Source organism: Nerophis ophidion, linkage group LG09 (genome assembly GCF_033978795.1).
Source record: "Nerophis ophidion isolate RoL-2023_Sa linkage group LG09, RoL_Noph_v1.0, whole genome shotgun sequence".
NCBI lineage: Eukaryota > Metazoa > Chordata > Actinopteri > Syngnathiformes > Syngnathidae > Nerophis > Nerophis ophidion.
In genome coordinates, this window is record NC_084619.1 from 59,089,571 (window position 1) to 59,115,643 (window position 26,073).

Below are 26,073 nucleotides of genomic sequence, written 5' to 3' on the forward strand. Positions count from 1 at the left end.
TTGGATCAACGCATTAAGAAACTTTTACATTTGTGGGAAAATAATATTCCGTATATGAAAAGGTCCAATCAGTGCAATGTTTTAAGACCCAACAGCTAACAGCTTTGCGGACCCCCTGTTGAAGATATTTATTTTCTCTCGCCAGCATTCCGTTGTGCCTATTGCTACTTCCTGAATCCAGCAAGGAAGACGCGACCTCAGGCCCCCCGGCTGCCCGAGTTCAGCTACGAGAGGAAGCTGCGGGCCGAGCCACGATCCCCGGGGCCGCCGCAGTCCGACGCGGAGGAGAGCGCCCCCCCATCTGCAGGTAATAAAGAAAATACTATCAGATTATGCAGCGAAGCAGCAAGAATGAAATAGCTGTGCCAGATAATGCTCAAATGTGGTTATTCACACATTTTAACAACAAGAGCAAAATAGTGACACACTGATCTCTACTGAAATGACGCTTTAGTTGTAAATGCTAAAAAAGTGAACTCTCACATTGTTCTGCTGCGTCCGTCTCCTAACCTTCATGCCTCCTACACCTCCACCCGCTGGTTGTTGTACGTGCTTCACACGAGTATGAGCCAGCACACAGTAGACTCATCGTGTCCTCTCAGCTAACTCTCATCTTGCCTCTTAGCCAAGGCGCCAACGCCGTGGAATTTGGTCCACAGTTTCCCGATCCAGCAGCAGAACCCTCAGAATCGAGCCCTGCACAGTCCAGGTTCCCCTCAGTCCCGCCCACTTCTTCCTCCTCCTCCTCCTGCTCCTTCCTTTTCTCCTTGTTTCCCAGCTGATTTGATCCAATCATCTCCACAACCTTTCCCTGTTTGTAGAATCTGTAATGTGACGCAACGACCCCATGGTGCTGCTAATAACACACTCACTGCGTGCACCAAATATATGCTGCCCTAATGATTAGGAAAAACTGCATCAGTTGTTTAGACCAGGCTTGTATTATCTGTTTTTTTAATGATCTGTTTTTTTAATCCATAGTATTTATTTTTATTCTAAAGTTTATTTTTCTTGAAGTAATTAATCATTTGTATTTTTATTTTTTTTATCCTAAGAAGGGTAATTATTTATTTTAATATACCGTATTTCCTTGAATTGCCACAGGGCATATAGTATGCGCCTGCCTTGAATTACTGCCGGGTCAAACTCGCTTCCCAAAATAATTAGCGCGTGCTTGGTATCACCCCCTGGTCAAACTCGTGACGTCACGAGTGACACGTCCCCTGTCATAATTTTCAAAATGGAGGAGGCTGATTTCAATACCGGCCATTTGAAATCGCATACATTTTTACTGCATACCTTTGGGAAGTGCCGGAGTGAGAAGAGGTTTTAAAATAATTAGCACATGCTTACTTTTACCGCATGCCTTTGGGAAGTGCCGGAGTGAGAAGAGGTTTTAAAATAATTAGCACATGCTTACTTTTACCGCATGCCTTTGGTAAGCGCAGGAGTGAGAGGAGGTTTTAAATTAATTAGCGCCCCGGCGGCAATTCAAGGAAATACGGTTTATTTTTTTTCATTTTCTTTAATCCAGATTTTATGTTTTAATTTTTATTCTAAGAAGGGTATTTCCTTTTTTTTTAGAATCATTTGTATTATTTTTATAATCCTAAGGAGGGTCATACTTTTTTTTTTTTTTTTTTTTTTTACAAATCACTTTTTTTTTAATCAATATAATTTATGATTTTTTCCACCCCAAAAAGGGTCATTCATTTTTGTAAAAAAAATCATTAGTATTTTTTTAACAACATTATTGATTTTTTTTTTATCCTAGGAAGGGTAATTCTTTTTTTAATTTTTTTTTTTAAATAAAACACAAATGTTAAATCCGTTTTTTAATTAACATTATTTATTGTTTTTACTCCAAAAACAGTAATTAAAAAAAAAAATGTATTTTTTTTTTCTGTATTATTTATATATATTTTTTATCCTAAGAAGGGTAATTCCTGTTCTTTTAAATGAAAACATTTTTTTTCTTCTCATTTTTTATCATTATTTGTGATGTTTTTTTTTTCATCTCTAGGTTATTTTTTTTACATACAAATATTTTTGATTTAGAATTGTATTTTTTAAAATAAAACATATATTTTGTGCACAAAGTGTCTATAGATCCTAATCACCTGTTCAGATCAAACTGAATTACTGGTGATTGTGATTGATTAAATGTCTTTATATTACATCCATCCATCCATTTTTTACCGCTACATCCATCCATCCGTTTTTTACCGCTTGTCCCTTTTGGGGTCGCGGGGGTGCTGGAGCCTATCCCAGCTGCATTCGGGCGGAAGGTGGGGTTACATAGCCATTTTTAATCCACCTGAAATTCAACACTGTGTTAATTGGTTATTTTTGTTGTATAAAGACATACATTTGATGTTATATCTCCTCCTGGTTTTGTAAATTGTGTCTGAATGAGGTGTATTTCTGTAATTATACACAAATATAATTATTTGATTGAATCAGTCCTTAGGTGTGTAAATAGTACAATATATTAATTTTCCATTAATACAACTACAATTGTGTCCAAACTAAACTACTTTTAATCCCACGGGCGCTGCCGACTCACCAATCAAGGTTTCTAATAATCTGGCATGCTCACCGTTGTGTCCGACCTGCCCGACCTGCCCGCTGACCTCTGTGGTGTTCCCTTCAGACGAGCGAGAGCAAGGAGACGACGACGCTCGTCCTGACGCCGTGAATCCCGTGAGTCATGGAGATGAGCAAACAGAAATGGAGACGGAGGAGGGGGCGATGGAGGAGCTTGTCCAAGAAGAAGAGGGGAAGGAGGAAGAGGAAGAGCAGAAAGGAGACCACGCCGCAAGCGATGCAGAACAACAGCCGTCGTAGCCGCACCGCCTGCAGGAGAAAAGGTGTTTGCATCCGCCGCCACAGACACTCGAAGCTTGCAAAATGGCACATGGAGGACGCATTTACGTGCTTATATTTATTATTAAATGTCCCTGAATGAGATGCTGCTTGAAGACAAACCGATATTGTTTGTTTAATACTTAGGAGCCCTTTGTTTACGGCGTAAAGTTAGTAATTGACTTCACACGGGTGGCGTTATTTTGAAATCACGACCAGTGGGGCAGCAACCACTAAAGTGTACCAGATAAACCGCTTTAAGGTTTGATGTGCTTTTTGAAAGTCCAAATGTGATGTACGAAGGCACACAATCTAGGCTACAGTATGTGTTACTTGAAAGATCAACAGAATTCAAAGATTATGTTTGTCCCGGTTGTTGCTAGGCGGAATTCATGGAGCACAATCAACTATTTACCCTCCAAAAAATCCAATTATGAAAAAAATGCTGCTGCTTACAACAATAATAATAATAATAATAATAATACATTGTCTGTAATGTAAGGTTGCAAATTTTTTTTCTCAAACCAATTCAGATAACTTCATGCTTCTTAAAACCAATACTGATAAGTTATGTACATCCAAATATTTTTTAAACAATTTAGATTTAAATTTAACATATTTTTCATCAATTTAGATTGAAATATAACAGCAATTATTTTTTGACAATTTAGATTTACCATATTTTCCGGACTATAGAGCGCACAGTCATAATACACTTTTCTCAGATAACTTCATGCTTCTTAAAACCAATACTGATAAGTTATGCACATCTATATATTTTTTAAACAATTAAGATTTAAATTTAACATATTTTTCATCAATTTAGATTGAAATATAACATCAATTATTTCTTGACGATTTAGATTTACCATATTTTCCGGACTATAGAGCACACAGTCATATACACTGCATCAACTAAATCTTAGGGAAAAATGTTTTTTCTATATATTAGCCGCACCGTACTGTAAACTGCAGATATATACGTAGTAAAATTAGTTATTTACACAGAAATATTTTGTAAATGTTAATTTACATACCTTAATTGTTTCCAAACGGTGCAACAGCTGATCAAACAAAACATGTCATCGTCATGGACTCACTAGCTTCGAAAACTAGCTCTCCAATCAGCTAAAACAGTGACGTTTTGGTGAATTTGTTGAGAATAATACAAAAACAATGCCTTTGTAAGTTAATAATACTAACACAGACACTCTTAAACATGTTAGCATTTTTGCTAAAGCTAAAGAGGCTAGCTTGATTACGCGTACAAATATGCATGAAAACACTCCTACCAACATCACACCTGGGACAGTTCAGTAATTAAGAATTGTTTTAGTTATATTGTAAAACTTACAAACGTTGATTTGCGTGATTAATGAAGAATCCATACAAGTAAATATGCTATGGATGGCTAGAAGACAGAATGACACTTGTACTTCCGGTTCAAAGCTTTTAAACAGCAGGAAACACTGTGTGAAGGCATTCACCCAGCAGCACTTGCAGTGAGCGAACTGATCCGAAAGATGGCGCCAAAGTAAAAACAATAACGCCACTTTTCAATGTATTTGCATGTGCTTTATAAAAACCGGCCGTCGGCCAAGGATTGTCCATAAATTGGGGTCCAAAGCGTTGGAAAAAAGTAGTGGCTTATAGTCCGGAATTTACGGTAATACGGTAAGTGTAATTTGCGCACACCTTTTTGTGCAGCTGGCTATGAGGCAGCTTCTTTAGCAGCAGGCGTCTTTGAATGCTTTTAAAACGCAGTCATAACAATGCTGGTCTTTCATACGGCAGATGAGCTGATGTGTTGAAGCGTGATGTATTATTTTTTTTTTTATTCTTTAAAATAACATTTGGTGCAAATAGCATGCGGAATGCCTCTGAAACAGTAAAGAAGTCCAACACGATTGTTTGTTTACAGCAAGGGGAAGTTTACGACAGGCTGGATGGAGTAAAAGAGTGTTTGTTCATTAATTCACCTACATCACAGTATGGGTAATAAACCGTTTTTTTTTTTCTAAATGTATCAGCTATTTCTTTTAAGAACGTATTTATCGGTTTGACATCATTATCGGCCCGATATTTATCATACACTCCTCCCGTTTTGTACCACATGGACAGTTTGGTCAGCAACACCCACTAGAAAAATGACTGATAAGCACAAAAATGTTCATGACACAACTTTATTTATTTTTCTTTAATGCACAGTGCCATCTGGTTGTGCATAACGCTCCTTGCTCCCAAATGGCCACCACCTTGCTAATTTCTCCTTCAGACAACTGAAGTTATTAAGACAAAATGTTGGACCTTTTCTGAGAATATAGCACTTTTAAACGATAGCGAGCACCAACAAAAATTACCGTTTTTATTAAAGTTAAAGTACCAATGATTGTCACACACACACTAGGTGAAGTGAAATTTGTCCTCTGCATTTGACCCATCCCCTTGATCATCCCCTGGGAGGTGAGGGGAGCAGTGGGCAGCAGCGGTGGCCACGCCCGGGAATCATTTTTGGTGATTTAACCCCAAATTCCAACCCTTGATGCTGAGTGCCAAGCAGGGAGGTAATGGGACATTTTTATAGTCTTTGGTATGACTCGGCCGGGGTTCGAACTCACGACCTACCGATCTCAGGGCGGCCACTCTAACCACTCTGCCACTGAGTATTAGCACTGCTGGCGAGGAATGTTTAGCGGGCGTTTGACCATCATCACGTACAAAAATACAAGGAATTTTGGCTTTAATTGTTGTGGAAATACACGAGTCAGAGGTTCAGAGACAAGCTACTAGGGTTGGCTGAAAAACTGTATCACGATGTAAGTGTTTTTTTTTATCGGTCGATATCGATAATATTTGATATTTTTATGACTTGTCGAGAAATTAGGACCGTAAGAAAAAAATATAAATTGTAAATATTTTTTTTGGAAATGTAATCTTCGTCTGATTAGAATCCCCTCAGCTATCAAGGCGGAAAGGAAATGTCAACACAAGCGTGGAAAATTATCAATCAATCAATCAATGTTTATTTATATAGCCCTAAATCACCAGTGTCTCAAAGGGCTGCACAAGCCACAAGGACATCCCCGGTTCAGATCCCAAATCAAGGCAAGGAAAAACTCAACCCTATGGGACAATGAGAAACCTTGGAGAGGGCCGCAGATTTGAGGACCGGTGCAATGGACGTCGAGTGGATCTAGCGTAATATTGTGAGAGTCCAGTCCATAGTGGATCCAACGTAATAGTGAGATTCCAGTCCATAGTGGGGCCAGCAGGGGACCATGTCGAGCGGAGACAGGTCAGCAGCGCAGAGACGTCCCCAACCGATTCACAGGCAATCACTCACAAAATTATGTAAACAAAATAGTAAAATCACATTGAACAATTAACAATAAGCTTTTAAAAATGAAGGAGTGTGTGAGAAATGCTTAATAAAGTCTAATAAAATAGGGCAAAGTTTGAAAATATAAACAGAGAGAAACCTGAGATGAACTATTTTCTGCAGGTTTAGTGCCAGGAAGTTACAGCTGTGCTCTAAAGCAGTGTTTTTCAACCTTTTTTAAGGTTGAAAAACACAAGGCAAGGCACATTTTTGTCATAAAAAAAATCCGGAGGCATACCACCAGCAGAAAACGTTAAAAAAATGTACTTTGTGTTAGCAAGCAAGGCTATCTACATTGGTGCTATCCTTCTTTGTGTGGACATTGTTGATTGTTGTGTCATGTACGGATGTACTTTGTTGACGCTGTAAGTTTTTGCTGTCGTCCAGCATTCTGTCTCTGTTTACTTTGTAGCCAGTTCAGTTTGACGTGCGTTTTGTGTAGCCTTTCCCTTTCGTTCATTTTGGGTTCAAGCATTACGTACCTTTTTTACCTGCACACTGCCTCCCACTGTGGTCTGCATATCGGGATTGATTGATTGAGTGAGACTTTTATTAGTAGATTGCACCCTACAGTACATATTCCGTCCAATTGACCACTAAATGGTAAAACCTGAATACGTTTTTCAATTTGTTAAGTCGGGTTCCACGTTCACCGGACACATTCTGATTTTTACGAAGCAATGCTGCCACCTACTGACTTGGAGTATTACGTGGTTACCCTGCCTAGTTTTACACGGCACACACTAAGCAACGGCACCTTATTGGCAGATTATAATTATGATTTGCAAAAAAATATTTTTAGGTGAAGTTGCATAATTTCCCACGGCACACCAGACAGTATCTCACGGCACACCAGTGTGCCGCGGCACAGTAGTTGAAAAACACTGCTCTAAAGGGTGAGCGCTCTTAAATTGGTGTGGCATTAGTGGTCTTGGTGGTGACGAGCGCCTTGAATCATTTACAAACCCCAAAAGGTGACTTTTGTTCTTTTATCCACAACTTTCTGATTTTGACGTTCTCCTCTCACTTCACGCAAAGAATAAAGCGCTAGGCAACCAAAAGAGATAGTTGATACTGTTACCTGATTGGCTGTTAGCGTTTCACGCCCACTGATCAGTGATCACTTCCTGTGTTGCTTGGTTACCAGTGAGGGAGTGCCTTTGTCATGCAACCAACCTTGCTTCCATACTTCCGCTTTCTTCCCACATGAGAAGAAAAAAATGATCGGTTGTGTTATCCAACACATTTTTTATTGATATCGGTTACCATCGCGATATATATTGATTACGTTGTATCGACCAGCCCTACAAGCTATCCTAATATTGTATTAGTAGTGTAGATGTCATTTTTATGCTTTTCAGATGTCATTTACTACTGCAGTAGATTTATCTTTAAGTATCATTCAAGCGTTAGCCATTCAGCCATTTTCTAAGTATGTGCCAATTATCTTATTTTCCTGTTCTTTGCATTTCTCTTCATGGTTTGAGTTGAGACATTTGCTGCATGTTACATGACATCATACTTTTTGTTGGACTTGTTGACGTGTGTTGTAGTCAACTTTATTCACCACTTTTGTTGTTTGCTTTGTCTTTGTATACACCCTTGCCTCTGTTGTACTCTTTACAACTTGTATTATTTAAGTAGCAGGATTTAGCGATGCAAGTTTAAACCAGGGGTGTCCAAACTTTTTCCACCGAGGGCCGCACGCTGAAAAATCAAATGTTTTATTTTCAAGACTAATGTACTGTCTATATATATTTTTTAACCCTTAGGGCTCCCCTCAAGTGTCAGACAACCTGAAAGGGTCTCAGTCATAAAAATGGTAAAAAAAAAAAAAGAAGTCATTTATATGTATATTTTTTTTTATTAATTCAACGCTTAAATCCCCAAATCAACTTTAGATCTGTCGATACGATTGTTTTTTTTATGTTTACTGTTTTTTGTCCTTTTTTCCCGAAACAAAACTTAGTTGTTTTTATGGAAAAAACACAAAATATGCAATATTTTCCCCCAAAAATGTTCAAAGTGTAATATTGGTTGTGAAGTAATTGGAGCCTTAACTAGATCAATTAATCATAACAACATTGATCTTAATTATTTTTTTAAGCAATACAATTGAAAGGCAATTAAAAAAAAAAGTCCCACTAAAATTCTTGGGGATCCAAAAGGGCCCCACTAATAAAAGTGAAAATAAGACTTAAACTTAACTTTAACTTGACTTAAAATAAGTCATACGTTTTTATATATTTTTTATTTTTAACGCTTACATTTTCTGATAAACTTCAGATCCTTCCATTGATTTTAAGTCTTTATATTTTTTTCATGTTTTTTTTGTCAAACAAAAAATATATATTTTTATTGGCAAAAACACATTATGCAATATTTTCTTCAAATATTTTCAAAGTGAAATATTGGTTGTGAAGTAATTGGAGCCTTAACTAGATCAATAAATCATAACAACATTGATTTTAATTATTTTTTTTCAAGCAATGCTATTGACAAATAATTGAAAAAAAAGTCCCACTAAAATTCTTGGGGATCCAAAAGGGCCCCACTAATAAAAGTGAAATAAAGACTTAAAATTAACTTTAATTTGAATTAAAATAAGTCATACGTTTTTATATATCTTTTTACTTTTAACGCTTAAATCTTTAAATCAACTTCAGATCCATCCACTGATTTTGAGTTTTTATATTTTTTTCGTGTTTTTTTGTCAAACAAAAAATATATATTTTTAATGTCAAAAACACAAAATATGCAATATTTTCCTCCAAAAATGTTCAAAGTGAAATATTGGTTGTGAAGTGATTGGAGCCTTAGATAGATCAATAAATCATAACAACATTGATTTTAATTATTTTTTGAAGCAATACGATTGAAAGACAATTAAAAAAAACAAGTACCACTAAAATTCTTGGGGATCCAAAAAGGCCCCACTAATAAAAGTGAAAATAAGACTTAAACTTAATTTTAACTTGACTATAATAAGTCATATACGTTTTAATATATGTATATATTTTTTATTTGGACGGCGTGGCGCAGTGGGAGAGTGGCCGTGCGCAACGCGAGGGTCACTGGTTCAAATCCCACCTAGAACCAACCTCGTCACGTCCGTTGTGTCCTGAGCAAGACACTTCACCCTTGCTCCTGATGGGTGCTGGTTGGCGCCTTGCATGGCAGCTTTCGCCATCAGTGTGTGAATGTGTGTGTGAATGGGTAAATGTGGAAGTAGTGTCAAAGCGCTTTGAGTACCTTGAAGGTAGAAAAGCGCTATACAAGTACAACCCATTTATTTATCATTTAAATCTTTAGATCAACTGCAGATCCATCCACTGACTGTAAGTTTTTATAATTTTTCCATTTTTTTTTTTTTTAATGCTTTTTTTGTCAAACAAAAAATATATATTTTTAATGGCAAAAACACAAAAGATGCAATATTTCCCCCGACATTTTCAAAGTGAAATATTTAATGTGAAGTAATTGGAGCCTTAAAGAGATCAATAAATCATAACAACATTGATTTTCATTATTTTTTTTAAGCAATACGATTGACAAAAAAGTCCCACTAAAATTCTTGTGGATCCAAAAGGGCCCCACTAATAAAAGTGAAAATAGGACTTAAACTTAACTTTATTTTGTCTTAAAATAAGTCATACGTTTTTATATATTTTTTTACTTTTAACGCTTAAATCTTTTGATCAACTTCAGATCCATCTACTGATTGTAAGTTTTAAATTTTTTTTCGTGTTTTTTTGTTTGTTTTATGCCTTTTTTGTCAAACAGAAAATATATATTTTTAATGGAAAAAACACAAAAGATGCAATATTTCCCCCAACATTTTCAAAGTAAAATATTTAATGTGAAGTAATTGGTGCCTTAAATAAGTCAATAATTCTTAATATCATTGATTATTTTTGTATTTTTTTTCCACAATAATGTTTTAAAAACAATTAAAGAAAATCCCTCTAAAATACTTTGGGACACAAAAGGGCCCCGCTCATAAAAGTGTTAAAAATAAGTCATATATTTTGTTTTATTTTACTTTTAACGTTAAAGTTTTTTATATTAATGCCAGATCTGTTTGTCAATTATAAAAAAAAATTTAAAACGTTTTTTTTGCCCTTTTTGTTAAGAAGAATAGACTGTTTTTATATGGCAAACACACAAAATATGCAATATTTTCCCCCCCAAAATATTTAAAAGTGGAATTTTTGATGTCAAGTAATTGCATCCTTTAATAAATCAATAATTCAAAATAAAATAGATTTTTTTTTATTATAATAATTTTTTTAAGCAATATGATTAAAAAGCAATTAAAAACAAAGTCCCATTAAAATTCTTGGGGATCCAAAACCCAAACGTTGTTTTTGTATGACAAACACACAATTTGCAATATTTTCCCCCAAAAATATTTCATAGTGTAATTTTTGATGTGAAACAATTGGAGTCTTTAATTTGGTCAATAATTCATAACAACATTGATTTTGATTAATATATATTTTTTAGGCAATACGATTTAAAAAGTCCCACTAAAACACTTCGGAATCCAAAACGGCCTCACTTATAAATAAGTCATGCTTTCGTTTTCTTTTTACTTTTAACGCTTAAATCGGTAGATCAACTTCAGATGTATCTACTGATTATATGTTTTAATCATTTTTTTCATGCTTGTTTTATGCAGTTTGTGTCAAAGAAAACATATTTTTTATGGCAAAAACACAAAATGCAATATTATCAAAGTGGAATATTTATTGTAAAGTCATTGGCGCCTTAAATAGTTCAGTAATTTATAACATCATTGATTTTAGTTATATATTTTTTTAGCAATAACCTTTGAAAATAATTGAATGAAAATCCCCCTAAAATTATTTGGTACACAAAAGTGTTAAAAATAAGTCATACATTTTTTTTCATTTACTTTTAACGTTAAAGTCTTGAAATCAACTTCACATGAATCCGTCAATTCAAACCCCGGCCGAGTCATACCAAAGACTATAAAAATGGGACCCATTCCCTCCCTGTTTGGCACTCGGCATCAAGGGTTGGAATTGGGGGTTAAAATCACCAAAAATGATTCCCGGGCGTGGCCACCGCTGCTGCTCACTGCTCCCCTCACCTCCCAGGGGGTGATCAAGGGTGATGTGTCAAAGGCAGAGAATAATTTCGCCGCACTGAGTGTGTGTGTGACAATCATTGGTACTTATACTTTAATTATATATATTTTTTAGTTTTTTTTGGGTTATTTTTTTGCCCTTCTTGTAAAAAAACTAAACATTTGTTTTTACATGACGCAAACTTTGCAAAATTTGCAATATTTTCCGCCGAAAAATATTTCAAAATGGAATTTTTGATGTGAAGTAATTGGACTAGATTAATACCTCATAACATTTATTTCAATTTTGTTATTTTTTTTTTCCTGTTTCATTCCACCTGTTAGTCTTTTATTCCACTTTTGTAATGTTTTTTTTTTCTTTTCTTTTTTAATAGTATTTTAGAAGGTGACGTTTTTTTGATTGATTGATTGAGAGTTTTATTAGTAGATTGCACAGTACAGTACATATTCCGTACAGTTGACCACTAAATGGTAACACCAGAATAAGTCAAGGTCCATGTTAATCAATTCATGGTAAAAAAAAATGTAAATTTTTTTTAAAAAAAAGCTGCGGGCCGCACTTTGGACACCCCTGTTCAGGCAAAATCTTTAGATAATTTTAGATCAAATTGTAGTTTGATGCTCGGCTTAACTGTTAGTAGCCTTCCTGCCAATTCGCAACATTTTCTCCTTGTCACTATTACCAACAAGTAAAAGCTTTTCCAGCTGAAGTGAGCATCGTGTTGTCATTTCAAACCATTATTTCGGCGAGAAAAAAAAACACATTTGCAAGGTTTTTATTTAAAAGTATTGATAAGGTTTACTTCCAACTCCTCCACACAAACGGAAGGAAAAACGAAAAATGGTGAGCTCAATATGAACTTCACTGCATGGTCACGTTGAATAAAATCCAGTGTGTTGCCGTGGAAACCCAACAACACTGCAGCCACAATTTTACATATTGGTATGGAATCAAACCCTCCATATTGATCCCATGACTAAGGAAATTGTTAAAATAATCATGTATATATTATCACACAACTTTAGTATGCTTAAAGTCTGTTGCTGTAGTCAATAGCTATTCTGCTCAAGTTAGGCATTTTCTATCTGTGCAAGGACAAAATCTTCTTGTCCGAGGGGTGGCCTCAGCCGGAGATGTTATCTTTGTTTTAGCTCGCTGACAGCCAAGGACTTCAAGAGCCTCAACGAAGATAAGACGGCAGCACGCAGACAAAGCAGAGACAAGGCGAAATCACAAGGCCCCCCAGCACATTCCGTCACGTATTGTGCGTACTGGAGCTGCTTTGCATGATATGAGTGAGCACTCCTTATAGAGGCGGCTTCAGTGATGTTGACTGGGGAACTCCTGTACCTTAGAGCGTAGGGCGAGATTGTGACTGAGTGTGCAGCTCCATGCGTTCTCCACATGAGCTAAATTGAACGCTGTCTCTGCATGATTCCTTGCTTCTTGTCTGTTTAAAAGATGTCATCAGTGTTTGAACCTGACAGAAACTGTGTCAAGTTTTGTTGACGCTTCCATTCAAATGTTTGTAGACACTTTATTATTACAGGTAGGAATCTTAAAAACTATATCTTTAAAACGGACTCTTGAAAAATTATGAAACGATTTAGAATTGGAAAAGATTAAAATTGTGATTTTCTGAGGAACCGAATTTTTGAGCAGCCCTATTATGGTATTTTATGAGAAAGTGTCTCCAAATGTAATATGTTGACCGTAGCATGTGCCAAGTCCTAAGTTATGACTCTTAAGGTGGACGGCTGTAAGATTAGCACACAACAAAAAAAATGATTGTTATTGTTATTGTTAGCGTGGCATGCTAACCCTTAGCATGTGTTAAATACCAGGTTACTGGACCCTGAACTGTACGGCTGGGAAATTAGTTTTCAAAAAAAGGTACCATGCTAATGTGGGTATGCTAGCATGTTAATATTAGCATCCTAATGTTTACATTGCATGTTTACACTAAGAATGTGGCAGGTACCAATTTATATAACTCTAAGGAAAAATTAGGTATAATTTTGTAAAATTAGGTAAAAACATTTTTGTAAAATATAATTCTGTAAAATTAGCTAAAAAAAAAGTTAGCCTGCTAATGTTAGTATGTTAGAGTCTCAATATTACCGTAGCATGCTAACACTTAGCATGTGTCAAATACATCACTGAGTTGTACGGCTGCAGAATTTGCTAACAAAAAGTTAGCGTGTAATTGTTAGCATAGCATGCTAAGAATTATCATATGTCAAATATCAAGTTAAAACACTGAATGTACGACTGCATGAATAACTAAAAAAAGAGTTTGTATGCTAATGTTAGTATGTTAGCATGTAAATGGTAGCCTGCTAATTTTAAGCATATGTTAAGTACCAAGTTATAACACTGAGGTGTATGGCTGTAAAATTAGCTATAAAAAAAAAGTTAGCACGTTAATATTAGAGTGCTAGCATGGTAATGTAAAAATAGCATGCTGACACTAAGCATGTATCAAGTACCAAGTCATGATTTCTAGGTGTACATGTGTAAAATAAGCCAAAAAAAAAGAAGTTAGCATGCTAATGTTAGCATAGCATAGTAACACTTATGTGTCAAATACATGATTCTGAGCTGTACGGCTGTAAAATTAGACCAAACAACATTAGCAAGTTATAATTAGCATAGCATGTTAACACTTAGGATGTGTCAAATACTAAGCTATATGATTCTGAGCTGTACGACTGCATTAATAACTAAAAAATGAGTTAGCATGCTAATGTTAGTATGCTAGCATGTTATTGTTAGCATGCTATGTCAACATAGTATGCTAATATTAAGCCTGTGTCAAGTACCAAGTTATGACACTGAGATGTACAAGTGTAAAATTAGCTAAAAAAGTTTGCATGCTAATGTTAGCATAGCATGATAAAACTTAGCATGTGTCAAGTACAAGTTGTATTCCTGAGCTGTATGGCTTTAAATTTAGCTAAAAAAAACAAAACTTAGGACGCTAATGTTAAAATGCTAATGTTATACCAGCACTAAAAATGTGTCAAGTACCAAGTTAAACAACTCTTAAGTGTACAAACATTAAAATTGGCTAAAATATTTAACATGGTATCGTACTTGCATATTTCAAGTACCAAGTTAAATTATTGCGGTGTACGTTGACAAAATTGCCTTAAAAAGTTAGCATATGTCAAGTACCAAGTTATGTGACTTGGTAAAAAGAAAAGTTAGCATGCTAATATTGTATACTGTGATTTTCAGATCCTTTTCAACTTCTATTCGGTTGAATAGACTGCAAAGACAAGATATTTAATGTTGGATACTGAGAAACTTTTTTTTTTTTGGCAAATAATCATTAACTTAGAATTTAATGGTGGCAACACATTGCAAAAAAGTTTTTACCACTGTGTTACATGGCCTTTCCTTTTAACAACACTCAGTTAACGTTTGTAAACTGAGGAAACCAATTTTTTTAAGATTTTCAGGTGGAATTCTTTCTCATTCCTGCTTGATGTACAGCTTAAGTTGATCAACTTAGACTTGTCAGACCACAGAACAATTTTCACTCTTTGTATCAGTCCATCTTAGATGAGCTTGGGCCCGGCGAAGCCGGCGGCGTTTCTGGGTGTTGTTGATAAATGGCTTTGGCTTTGCATAGTGCAGTTTTAACTTGCACTTACAGATGTTGTGACGAACTGTGGTTACTTAGTTTTCTGAAGTCTTCCTGAGCCCATGTGGTGATATCCTTTACACACTGATGTTGGTTTTAAATGCAGTACTGCCTGAGGGATCGAAGTCCCGTAATATCATCGCTTACGTGCAGTGATTTCTCCAGATTCTCTGAACCTTTTGATGATATTACGGCTGTTAGATGGTGAAATCCCTGAATTCCTTACAATAGCTTGTTGGGAAATGTTCTTAAACTGTTGGACAATTTGCTCACGCATTTGTTGACAAAGTGGTGACCCTCGCCCCGTCCTTTTTTGGGAAAGACTGAGCATTTTACGGAAGGTGCTTTTATACCCAATCATGGCACCCACCTGTTCCCAATTAGCCTGTTTACCTGTGGGATGTTCCAAATAAGTGTTTGATAAGCATTCCTTAACTTTCTCAGTCTTTTTTGCCACTTGTGCCAGCTTTTTTGAAACATGTTTCACAACGTTTTCCAGTTCGAATGTTAAAAATATCTTGTCTTTGCAGTCTATTCAATTGAATACAAGTTGAAAAGGATTCGCAAATCATTGTATTTTGTTTTTATTTACCATTGACACAACGTGCCAACTTCTTTTGGTTTTGGGTTTTGTAGAATAGAGGAAATTCACCAGGTAACTCCTGCAATAACGGAGTAATAACACTGTAGATCTTTTTTTTTTTATGTCCTTCAAATGAAAGCTGAATGAAGAACAAAGAGCTCATGTTTTTTCTCGCCATCGTTTCTCACAAAAAATCGAAGTGGGGAGCGTCAAAAAAACGACTGTCGCAACACCGACCCGAGACAGGAGGCGAGAGCGTGGAGCAAAACCAAAACAATAAAACCTCCAGACAGGAAGACCGTTTGCTCGACGCCATTAAAAAAAAAAAAAAAAAAGTCATTTAACAAAGTGGTTGTATAAAATAGTCAACGCTGACGAGTAAGGAAGGACAAACCATCGCCATGGAGACAAAAGCGCAATCCTCGCCGGAGCCAACGGCGTCCCGGAGAAAGTTTCAAGTAGGAGCGCTGCGGCCTTTCCTCGCCACCCTCACAGCGTGTTGAGCTCCATCAGTCTGCCCGCGAAGACGGCCAGCGTGCCGATGAGGCACACGGCCATGAAGATGCAGAGCAGGATGTGGTCCAAAACCATGGCCACAAACTTCCACTCCTCTGCCGCCTGCACGCAGAGCAAACACTCAGATTGTCTTTTCGCGTTAGCTTAGCTTCCTAGCATGACTCAGATTATCTTTTACTGTTAGTTTCGCTTTCTAGCATGCTTCAAATAATTTTTTTACTGTTAGCCTAGCTTCCTAGCATGCCTCAGATTATATTTCACTGTTATCTTAGCTTCCTAGCGTGCCTCAAATTATTTTTTACTGTTAGCTTCTTCGCAATCCTCAGATTGTGTTGTCATTTTATCTTATCTTCCAATCATACCTCAAATTATTTTTTTTTACTGTTAGTTTAGCTTCCTAGCATGCCTCAAATTATTTTTACTGTTTGCTTAACTTCTTAGCAATCCTCAGATTGTGTTGTCATTTTAGCTTATGTTCCTAGCATGCCTCAAATTATTTTTTTTACTCTTATCTTAGCTTCCTAGCATACCTCAGATTATCTTTTACTGTTATCTTAGCTTCCTAGCATGCCTCAAATTATTTTTTACTGTTATTTTAGCTTCTTAGCAATCCTCAGGTTGTGTTGTCATTTTAGCTTATCTTCCTAACATGCCTCAAATTATTTTTTTACTGTTAGCTTAGCTTCCTAGCATGCTTCAAATGATTTTTTACTGTTTGCTTAGCTTCTTAGCAATCCTCAGATTGTGTTGTCATTTTAGGTTATCTTCCGAGCATGCCTCAAATTATTTTTTACTGTTATCTTAGCTTCCTAGCATGCCTCAAAATTTTTTTTTACTGTTATCTTAGCTTTTTAGCAATCCTCAGATTGTGTTGTCATTTTAGCTTATCTTCCTAGCATGCCTCAAATTATTTTTTACTGTTATCTTAGCTTCCTAGCATGACTCAAAGTATTGTTTACTGTTAGCTTACCTTCCTAGCATGACTCAAATAATTTTTTACTTTTAGTTTAGCTTCCTAGCATGCCTCAAATTATTTTTTTTACCGTTAGTTTAGCTTCCTAGCATGACTCATATTATCTTTTAATGTTAGTTTCGCTTCCTAGCATGCTTCAAATTATTTTTTTTACAGTTAGCTTAGCTTCCTTGCATGCCTCAGATTATATTTTAATTTTATTTTAGCTTCCTAGCATGCCTCAAATTATTTTTTACTCTTAGCTTAACTCTTTAGCAATCCTCAGATTGGGTTGTCATTTTAGCTTATCTTCTTACCATACCTCAAATTATTTTTTTTACTGTTAGTTTAGCTTCCTAGCATGCCTCAAATTATTTTTTTACTGTTATTTTAGCTTCCTAGCATGCCTCAAATATTTTTTTTACTGTTATCTCAGCTTTTTAGCAATCCTCAGATTGTGTTGTCATTTTAGCTTATCTTCCTAGCATGCCTCAAATTATTTTTTACTGTTATCTTAGCTTCCTAGCATGACTCAAAGTATTGTTTACTGTTAGCTTACCTTCCTAGCATGACTTAAATACTTTTTTACTTTTAGTTTAGCTTCCTAGCATGCCTCAAATTATTTTTTTACCGTTAGTTTAGCTTCCTAGCATGACTCATATTATCTTTTACTGTTAGTTTAGCTTCCTAGCATGCTTCAAATCATTTTTTTACTGTTAGTTTAGCTTCCTAGCATGCCTCACATTATATTTCACTGTTATTTTAGCTTCCTAGCGTGCCTCAAATTATTTTTTTACTGTTAGCTTCTTCGCAATCCTCAGATTGTGTTGTCATTTTATCTTATCTTCCAATCATACCTCAAATTATTTTTTTTTACTGTTAGCTTAGCTTCCTAGCATGCCTCAAATTATTTTTACTGTTTGCTTAGCTTCTTAGCAATCCTCAGATTGTGTTGTCATTTTAGCTTATCTTCCTAGCATGCCTCAAATTATTTTTTTACTGTTATCTTAGCTTCCTAGCATGCCTCAGATTATCTTTTACTGTTATCTTAGCTTCCTAGCATGCCTCAAATTATTTTTTACAGTTATTTTAGCTTCTTAGCAATCCTCAGATTGTGTTGTCATTTTAGCTTATCTTCCTAACATGCCTCAAATTATTTTTTTTTACTGTTAGCTTAGCAACCTAGCATGCCTCAAATGATTTTTTACTGTTTGCTTAGCTTCTTAGCAATCCTCAGATTGTGTTGTCATTTTAGGTTATCTTCCTAGCATGCCTCAAATTATTTTTTACTGTTATCTTAGCTTCCTAGCATGCCTCAAATAATTTTTTTACTGTTATCTTAGCTTTTTAGCAATCCTCAGATTGTGTTGTCATTTTAGCTTATCTTCCTAGCATGCCTCAAATTATTTTTTACTGTTATCTTAGCTTCCTAGCATGACTCAAAGTATTGTTTACTGTTAGCTTACCTTCCTAGCATGACTCAAATAATTTCTTACTTTTAGTTTAGCTTCATAGCATGCCTCAAATTATTTTTTTACCGTTAGTTTAGCTTCCTAGCATGACTCATATTATCTTTTAATGTTAGTTTCGCTTCCTAGCATGCTCCAAATTATTTTTTTACGGTTAGTTTAGCTTCCTAGCATGCCTCAGATTATATTTAAATTTTATTTTAGCTTCCTAGCATGCCTCAAATTATTTTTTACTGTTAGTTTAGCTCTTTAGCAATCCTTAGATTGGGTTGTCATTTTAGCTTATCTTCTTACCATACCTCAAATTATTTTTTTTACTGTTAGTTTAGCTTCCGAGCATGCCTCAAATTATTTTTTACTGTTTGCTTAGCTTCTTAGCAATCCTCAGATTGTTTTGTCGTTTTAGGTTATCTTCCTAGCATGCCACAAATTATTATTTACTGTTAGTTTAGATTCCTAGCATGCCTCAGATTATCTTTTACTGTTATTTTAGCTTCTTAACATGCTTCAGATTGTGTTGTCATGTTCTCCTAGCTTCCTAGCATTCCTTAAATTATATTTTACTGTTAGCTTTGCTTCCTAGCATGCCTCAAATTATTTTTTACTTTTAGCTTAGCTTCCTAGCATGCCTCAAATTATTTTTTACTTTTATTTTAGCTTCCTAGCATGCCTCAAATGATCTTTTATTGTTAGTTTAGCTTCAGATTGTGTTGTCATGTTAGATTAACTTCCTAGCATGCCTCAAATGATCTTTTACTGTTAGCTTAGCTTTTTAGCACGCCTCAAATTATTTTTTACTGTTAGCTTAATTTCCTAGCATGACTCAAATTATTTTTTACTGTTAGTTTAGCTTCCTAGCATGCCTCAGATTATCTTTTACTGTTAGTTTAGCTTCTTAGCATGCCTCAAAATATTTTTTACTGTTATCTTAGCTTCCTAGCATGCCTCAAATAATTTTTTTACTGTTTGCTTAGCTTCTTAGCAATCCTCAGATTGTGTTGTCATTTTAGCTTATCTTCCTAGCATGCCTCAAATTATTTTTTTACTGTTATCTTAGCTTCCTAGCATGCCTCAGATTATCTTTTACTGTTATCTTAGCTTCCTAGCATGCCTCAAATTATTTTTTACTGTTATTTTAGCTTCTTAGCAATCCTCAGATTGTGTTGTCATTTTAGCTTATCTTCCTAACATGCCTCAAATTATTTTTTTTTACTGTTAGCTTAGCAACCTAGCATGCCTCAAATGATTTTTTACTGTTTGCTTAGCTTCTTAGCAATCCTCAGATTGTGTTGTCATTTTAGGTTATCTTCCTAGCATGCCTCAAATTATTTTTTACTGTTATCTTAGCTTCCTAGCATGCCTCAAATAATTTTTTTACTGTTATCTTAGCTTTTTAGCAATCCTCAGATTGTGTTGTCATTTTATCTTATCTTCCTAGCATGCCTCAAATTATTTTTTACTGTTATCTTAGCTTCCTAGCATGACTCAAAGTATTGTTTACTGTTAGCTTACCTTCCTAGCATGACTCAAATAATTTCTTACTTTTAGTTTAGCTTCATAGCATGCCTCAAATTATTTTTTTACCGTTAGTTTAGCTTCCTAGCATGACTCATATTATCTTTTAATGTTAGTTTCGCTTCCTAGCATGCTCCAAATTATTTTTTTACGGTTAGTTTAGCTTCCTAGCATGCCTCAGATTATATTTAAATTCTATGTTAGCTTCCTAGCATGCCTCAAATTATTTTTTACTGTTAGTTTAGCTCTTTAGCAATCCTTAGATTGGGTTGTCATTTTAGCTTATCTTCTTACCATACCTAAAATTATTTTTTTTACTGTTAGTTTAGCTTCCGAGCATGCCTCAAATTATTTTTTACTGTTTGCTTAGCTTCTTAGCAATCCTCAGATTGTTTTGTCGTTTTAGGTTATCTTCCTAGCATGCCACAAATTATTATTTACTGTTAGTTTAGATTCCTAGCATGCCTCAGATTATCTTTTACTGTTATTTTAGCTTCTTAACATGCTTCAGATTGTGTTGTCATGTTCTCCTAGCTTCTTAGCATTCCTTAAATTATATTTTACTGTTAGCTTTGCTTCCTAGCATGCCTCAAATTATTTTTTACTTTTAGCTTAGCTTCCTAGCATGCCTCAAATTATTTTTTACTTTTATTTTAGCTTCCTAGCATGCCTCAAATGATCTTTTATTGTTAGTTTAGCTTCAGATTGTGTTGTCATGTTAGATTAACTTCCTAGCATGCCTCAAATGATCTTTTACTGTTAGCTTAGCTTTTTAGCACGCCTCAAATTATTTTTTACTGTTAGCTTAATTTCCTAGCATGACTCAAATTATTTTTTACTGTTAGTTTAGCTTCCTAGCATGCCTCAGATTATCTTTTACTGTTAGTTTAGCTTCTTAGCATGCCTCAAAATATTTTTTACTGTTAGTTTAGCTTCTTAGCATGCTTCAGATTATCTTTACTGTTAGTTTAGCTTCTTAGCACGCCTCAGATTGTGTTTTCATGTTAGTTTAGCTTCTTAGCTTCTTAGTAGTTTAGTGTTTTAGCATACCTCAAATGAGCTTTTACTATTAGTTTAGCTTCCTAGAATCCCTCAGATAGCGTTGCCATGTTATCTTAGCTTTCTAGCATTCCTCAAATTATTTTTTACTGTTAGCTTAGCTTCTTAGCATGTCTATTTTTTTATACTGTTAGCTTAGCCTCCTAGAATGCCTCAAATTATTTTTTCCTCTCTGCTTAGCTTCCTAGCATGCTTCAAATTATTTTTTACTGTTATTTTAGCTTCCTAGCATGCCTCAGATGATCTTTTAATGTTATTTTAGTTTACTAGCATGCCTCAAATTATTTTTTTCTGTTAGCTTAGCTTCCTAGCATGCCTCAAATTATTTTTTACTGTTACCTTCCTACCATGCTTCAGGTTATCTTTTACTGTAATCTTAGCTTCATAGCATGCCTCAGATTGTGCTTTAATGTTAGTTTAGCTTCTTAGCATGCCTCAGATTGTGTTGTCATGTCAGTTTAGCTTCCTAGCATGGCTCAGATTGTGTTTTCATGTTAGTTTAGCTTCTTAGCACGCCTCAGATTGTTTTAATGTTATTTTAGCGTCTTAGCACGTCTCAGATTCTGCTTTCATGTTATCTTAGCTTCTTAGCATGCCTCAGATTATCCTTTGCTGTTATTTTAACTTCCTAGCATGCTTCAGATTGTGTTATCATGTCAGCTTAGTTTATTAGCACGCCTCAGACTGTGTTTTAATGGTATTTTAGCTTCTTAGCATGCCTCAAAATATCTTTTACTGTTAGTTTAGCTTCTAAGCACGCCTCAGATTGTGTTGTCATGTTAGCTTAGTTTCTTTGCATAGCTCAGATTGTGTTTTAATGTTAGCCTAGATTCTTAGCAAGCCTCAAATTGTGTTGGTAATGTGTTGTTTTCTCACCACCAACGCGATACCGATAGTGGATCCTTACGTTTTGGCCAACATTGCTATTGATGTCAATATGATATCCACAGGAAATCATTCATACTTTCATTATTTTGTAGTTTAGAATATTACAAAAATTTTTAATTCAGTGAAATAAGTCAAACAGAAACCCAAACACCAACTTATTTATCATTTACGATCCGGAATGGACCTACGCAGTCTTTAACTTGAAGTGAGTGGGCATTTGTTTTTGGCGACACTTAGTGGTCACAATAACTCATATTGTGATGCGGACACGTTTGTTACTGGACACCTTTGTGGACTTTGTGCGGGTAAGTAATACGTAACTATAATTATTCTTGAGAAACTTGAAGTTTTAGTCCAGCTGGTGTATTTAGCTGCCGTGTAGCTGCGAGCTCCTCGTAGCCTACATAGCCTGGCATATTTACCTTTCGTAAAAGCCTTGTATCGCACATGATATCGCACATTTGACATGCAAACCGATATCGTCCGATACTTGTTTTTCGGACGATATCGGACCAGGACAATAATGTTAAATTATCACTCGTGTAAAAATACAGAGATAAGGCGTCCTCCCATAACAAACAGCTGAGACTCATCATAACTAGTAAACATACGGGATGTTGTGTCGCCATGGCGACGTCTATAAACAAATGTGGATAGTGAGCCGGGGTCTTACGTTGTTGGACTCCTCGTCCAACTTCATGGTCTCGGCGATGTACTTGACGCCTTCGATGGCGCTGCGGACGTCGGGGTTCTTGACGATGGGCGACTGGTAGGGGACGTTGGTGGGGGCGGGGTTACCTGCAGACCACACCCGGTGTGACGGCGAGCAATTTTTAATCCACCTCTCTGACCCCACCCTCCGAGTGATTCCATTTTTTCCCCAGTCCTACCCGAGATGTCGGAGATGTCCATGTCCGTGGGGAACAACCTCTTCTGTCGGACTTCCTGGCTGGGACACTTCATGGTGGAGAAGAACATCATGTTGGGGATGGTGTCGATGAACACCTGAGACACACCAGCAGGAGAGGTTCACTCAGACGTTTAGGGGTTTTGCGTGGGTAAGTGTCTCTAAACTTTTGGCTACTTCAGCCAGACTATTATATTACGATATTAACTATAACCCTATTGAATATATAATTTAAATAGTTTAAATTGTTATCGTTGAAACTTTAAATATTTTAATAAATTGTCAAAATAATTCTAAAAAAATTGAATATTTTTGCTATCTATTGTCTTGGTTTTTTATTACTTTAATTATGACCCAATCATTTTGTAAAATTTTAAAACAAATTTATAAAGTCAATATTTTAGCTATTTATCACTAGTTTCATTATGGCTTAATTATTTTATTGTGCAAAACCATTGATTTATTAACTTAATTTATACTAAATTACATCATATGAATATATAATTTAATAATTACAAACTTCAAAGAATAAATAAATTGTGAAATAAATAAAACAGAGTTAATTAATTTTTTAAAATTATTTAGATGTGATTATATTGAAAACAATTCCCCTATCTACTGTACAAATATTTATGTAAAATGTTTCACAACTTTATAAAGTCATTAACATTTTAGCTATCTGTTGTCTCTATTTTTTTATTGGTTTAATTATGGCCCAATTATTTTGTAAAATTTTAGAACAAATTTATAAAGTCAACATTTCAGCAATTTATTAATAGTTTCATTATAGCCTTATTATTTTGTAGTGCAAAACCATTGATTTATTAACTTAATTTATACTAAATTACATTATATGAGTATATAATTTAATAATTACAAACTTTGTAGAATATATAAATTGTGAAATAAATAAAACAGAGTTAATACATTTTTTTAAGTACTTAGATGTGATTATATTGAAAACAATTCCCCTATCTACTGTACACGTATTTTTGTAAAATGTTTTACAACTTTATAAAGTCATTAACATTTTATCTATCTATTGTCTTCATATTCAATATTAATTTAATTATGGCCTAATTATTTAGTTTTACAAAATGTTTGAATTATTAACACGTTTTTTTTATAATACATTGCATTATACATCATTAAATATTTACACTATAGAATATATAAATTATTTGTGAAATAATTACATGTACTATGAAACAATTATTTCTTAAATTCTTTAAATGTGACTATTTTTGAAAAGTAAATCTAAATTATATGGATAACTTAGTTACATTTTTCACAACTTAAATATTATATTGTTTTTTTTTATTAGTTTGATCATGGCCCAATTATTTTGTTTATTATTTTGATTATTTGGTAAAATTTATAAAGTCAATATTTTAGCTGTTGTTAGTTTCATTATGGCCTAATTATTTTGTAGTGCAAAACCATTTATTTCTTAACACATACTTTATACTAAATTGCATTATATGAATATATCATTAAATATTTACACTATTCATGGGATAAATAAATTAGTTGTGATGGTAAAAATATTCACCAATGAATAAATAATTCCATTATTCTTAAATTATTTAAATGTGATTATTTTGAAAAATAATTCTCTATTTCATGGACAATTTAGTAAAATATTTTACAACTTTAATAATTTAGCTTTCTATTGTCATTATTTTTCATTAGTTTATACCAACCGGTATAGCTCGGTTGGTAGAGTGGCCGTGCCAGCAACTTGAGGGTTGCAGGTTCGATTCCCGCTTCCGCCATCCTAGTCACTGCCGTTGTGTCCTTGGGCAAGACACTTTACCCACCTGCTCCCAGTGCCACCCACACCGGTTTAAATGTAACTTAGATACTGGGTTTCACTATGTAAAGCGCTTTGAGTCACTAGAGAAAAGCGCTATATAAATATAATTCACTTCACTTCACTTTAATTATGCCTTAATAAAGTTTATTATTTTTATAATTTTGCAAAATGTTATCACAACTTTATAAAGCTAATATACACTGATTTCCGGTTCCGGGTCAACGTGAATGACTGCTCGCTGACTGCTCTTGTTGCAAAAAAGCTAAGTATCGTTCTATCTGTGTGATTTTAACTGTTTTGCAGCTTTATTTACAACTTATCGAACATATTTAATAGTTCAATTTAACTTGCAAATCACCCGATCTCTGTCTCACCACTTCGCCCTCAGCTAGCTAGCTGCTAAGCTAACGAGGCTAGCGGAGAAAGGCAGCGCCGGTCTGAAGGAAGCTTCTCCCCCGCCACCGTGACCACCACTTCCCGAAGACAGCTGGCACTCCACTCGGCGACGGAAAGTTTCTGTGAGTATGGCTTCCTGCGCTTCGTGCACTTTACTCATGGATAGGTTGGCTTTGCTAGAGAGCCGTGTCCGCCAGTTAGAGCAGTGTAATTTCGTAACTTTAGATGTTGCGGACACATCTGCTAGCGTTAGCTGTAGCGAGCTAACTAGCCCAGCTTGTAGCAGCCCTAATCGGCCTACAAGCTACGGTGTACCGGTTGAGACGCATAATAGATTTAGCCCTTTAGCTAGTCCTACACCCCAGTCTACCGGGCACCACACTTTAGTTATAGGGGACTCCATCACCCGAAACATAAAGCTTAGCAAACCAGCCACAATTAAGTGTATTCCCGGGGGCAGAGCACCTGACATTGAAGCTAATCTTAGGGAGCTAACTCGCAACAGGTCTAGTAAGCACGTACGGCAGGCTAACCGCACCACTAGTTATGCGAATATAGTAATACACGTTGGCTCCAATGACGTTAGGATGAGACAATCAGAGATTACAAAGAGAAACATAGCCAGGGCTTGTAATCTCGCCAGAAAGATGTCCAGGCATCGAGTAATTGTCTCTGGCCCCCTGCCTGGGAGAGGCAATGATGAGAGATATAGCAGATTAGTCTCTCTTAACAGGTGGCTGGATAGCTTCTGCAGACAACAGGGATTTACGTTTATTGATAATTGGCCCTCTTTCTGGGGCAAACCTGGCTTGCTGAGGAGAGACGGCCTTCACCCTAACCAGGAAGGCGCTATCCTCTTGTCTCGGAACATAGACTTCGCATTGAGCCACATTTGACTAACTGCACTAGAGCAAGCCCGGTCACAGGCAATTACAGAGCCTGCTAGCCTGGGTATGGAGTCAGTT

At 35.5% G+C, this 26,073-nt stretch overlaps 2 protein-coding genes across 5 annotated transcripts in view; one reads left to right on the top strand and one right to left on the bottom strand.

Moving 5' to 3' along the window:
• Positions 1-12,705, top strand: part of lnpk (lunapark, ER junction formation factor) — a 27,076-nt gene extending 14,371 nt beyond the window's left edge. The window contains exons 14-17 of one of the 3 annotated variants that reach the window (XM_061911366.1): positions 146-307; positions 626-709; positions 2,654-2,870; positions 12,510-12,705. In XM_061911366.1, coding sequence (XP_061767350.1) covers positions 146-307; positions 626-709; positions 2,654-2,847 — 440 coding nt within the window. In that variant the 3' untranslated portion in view covers positions 2,848-2,870; positions 12,510-12,705. Of the gene's footprint in view, positions 1-145; positions 308-625; positions 710-2,653 lie in introns of all 3 variants that reach the window. The other 2 variants (XM_061911365.1, XM_061911367.1) reach the window with 2 other exon arrangements.
• The window catches only part of LOC133559522 (acetylcholine receptor subunit alpha-like), a 70,754-nt gene continuing 56,798 nt past the window's right edge, over positions 12,118-26,073 (bottom strand). For both annotated transcript variants that reach the window (XM_061911363.1, XM_061911364.1), the window contains exons 8-10: positions 22,880-22,994; positions 22,663-22,787; positions 12,118-16,208 (exon numbers count right to left, since the gene is read on the bottom strand). In XM_061911363.1, coding sequence (XP_061767347.1) covers positions 16,080-16,208; positions 22,663-22,787; positions 22,880-22,994 — 369 coding nt within the window. In that variant the 3' untranslated portion in view covers positions 12,118-16,079. The remainder of the gene's footprint in view (positions 16,209-22,662; positions 22,788-22,879; positions 22,995-26,073) is intronic.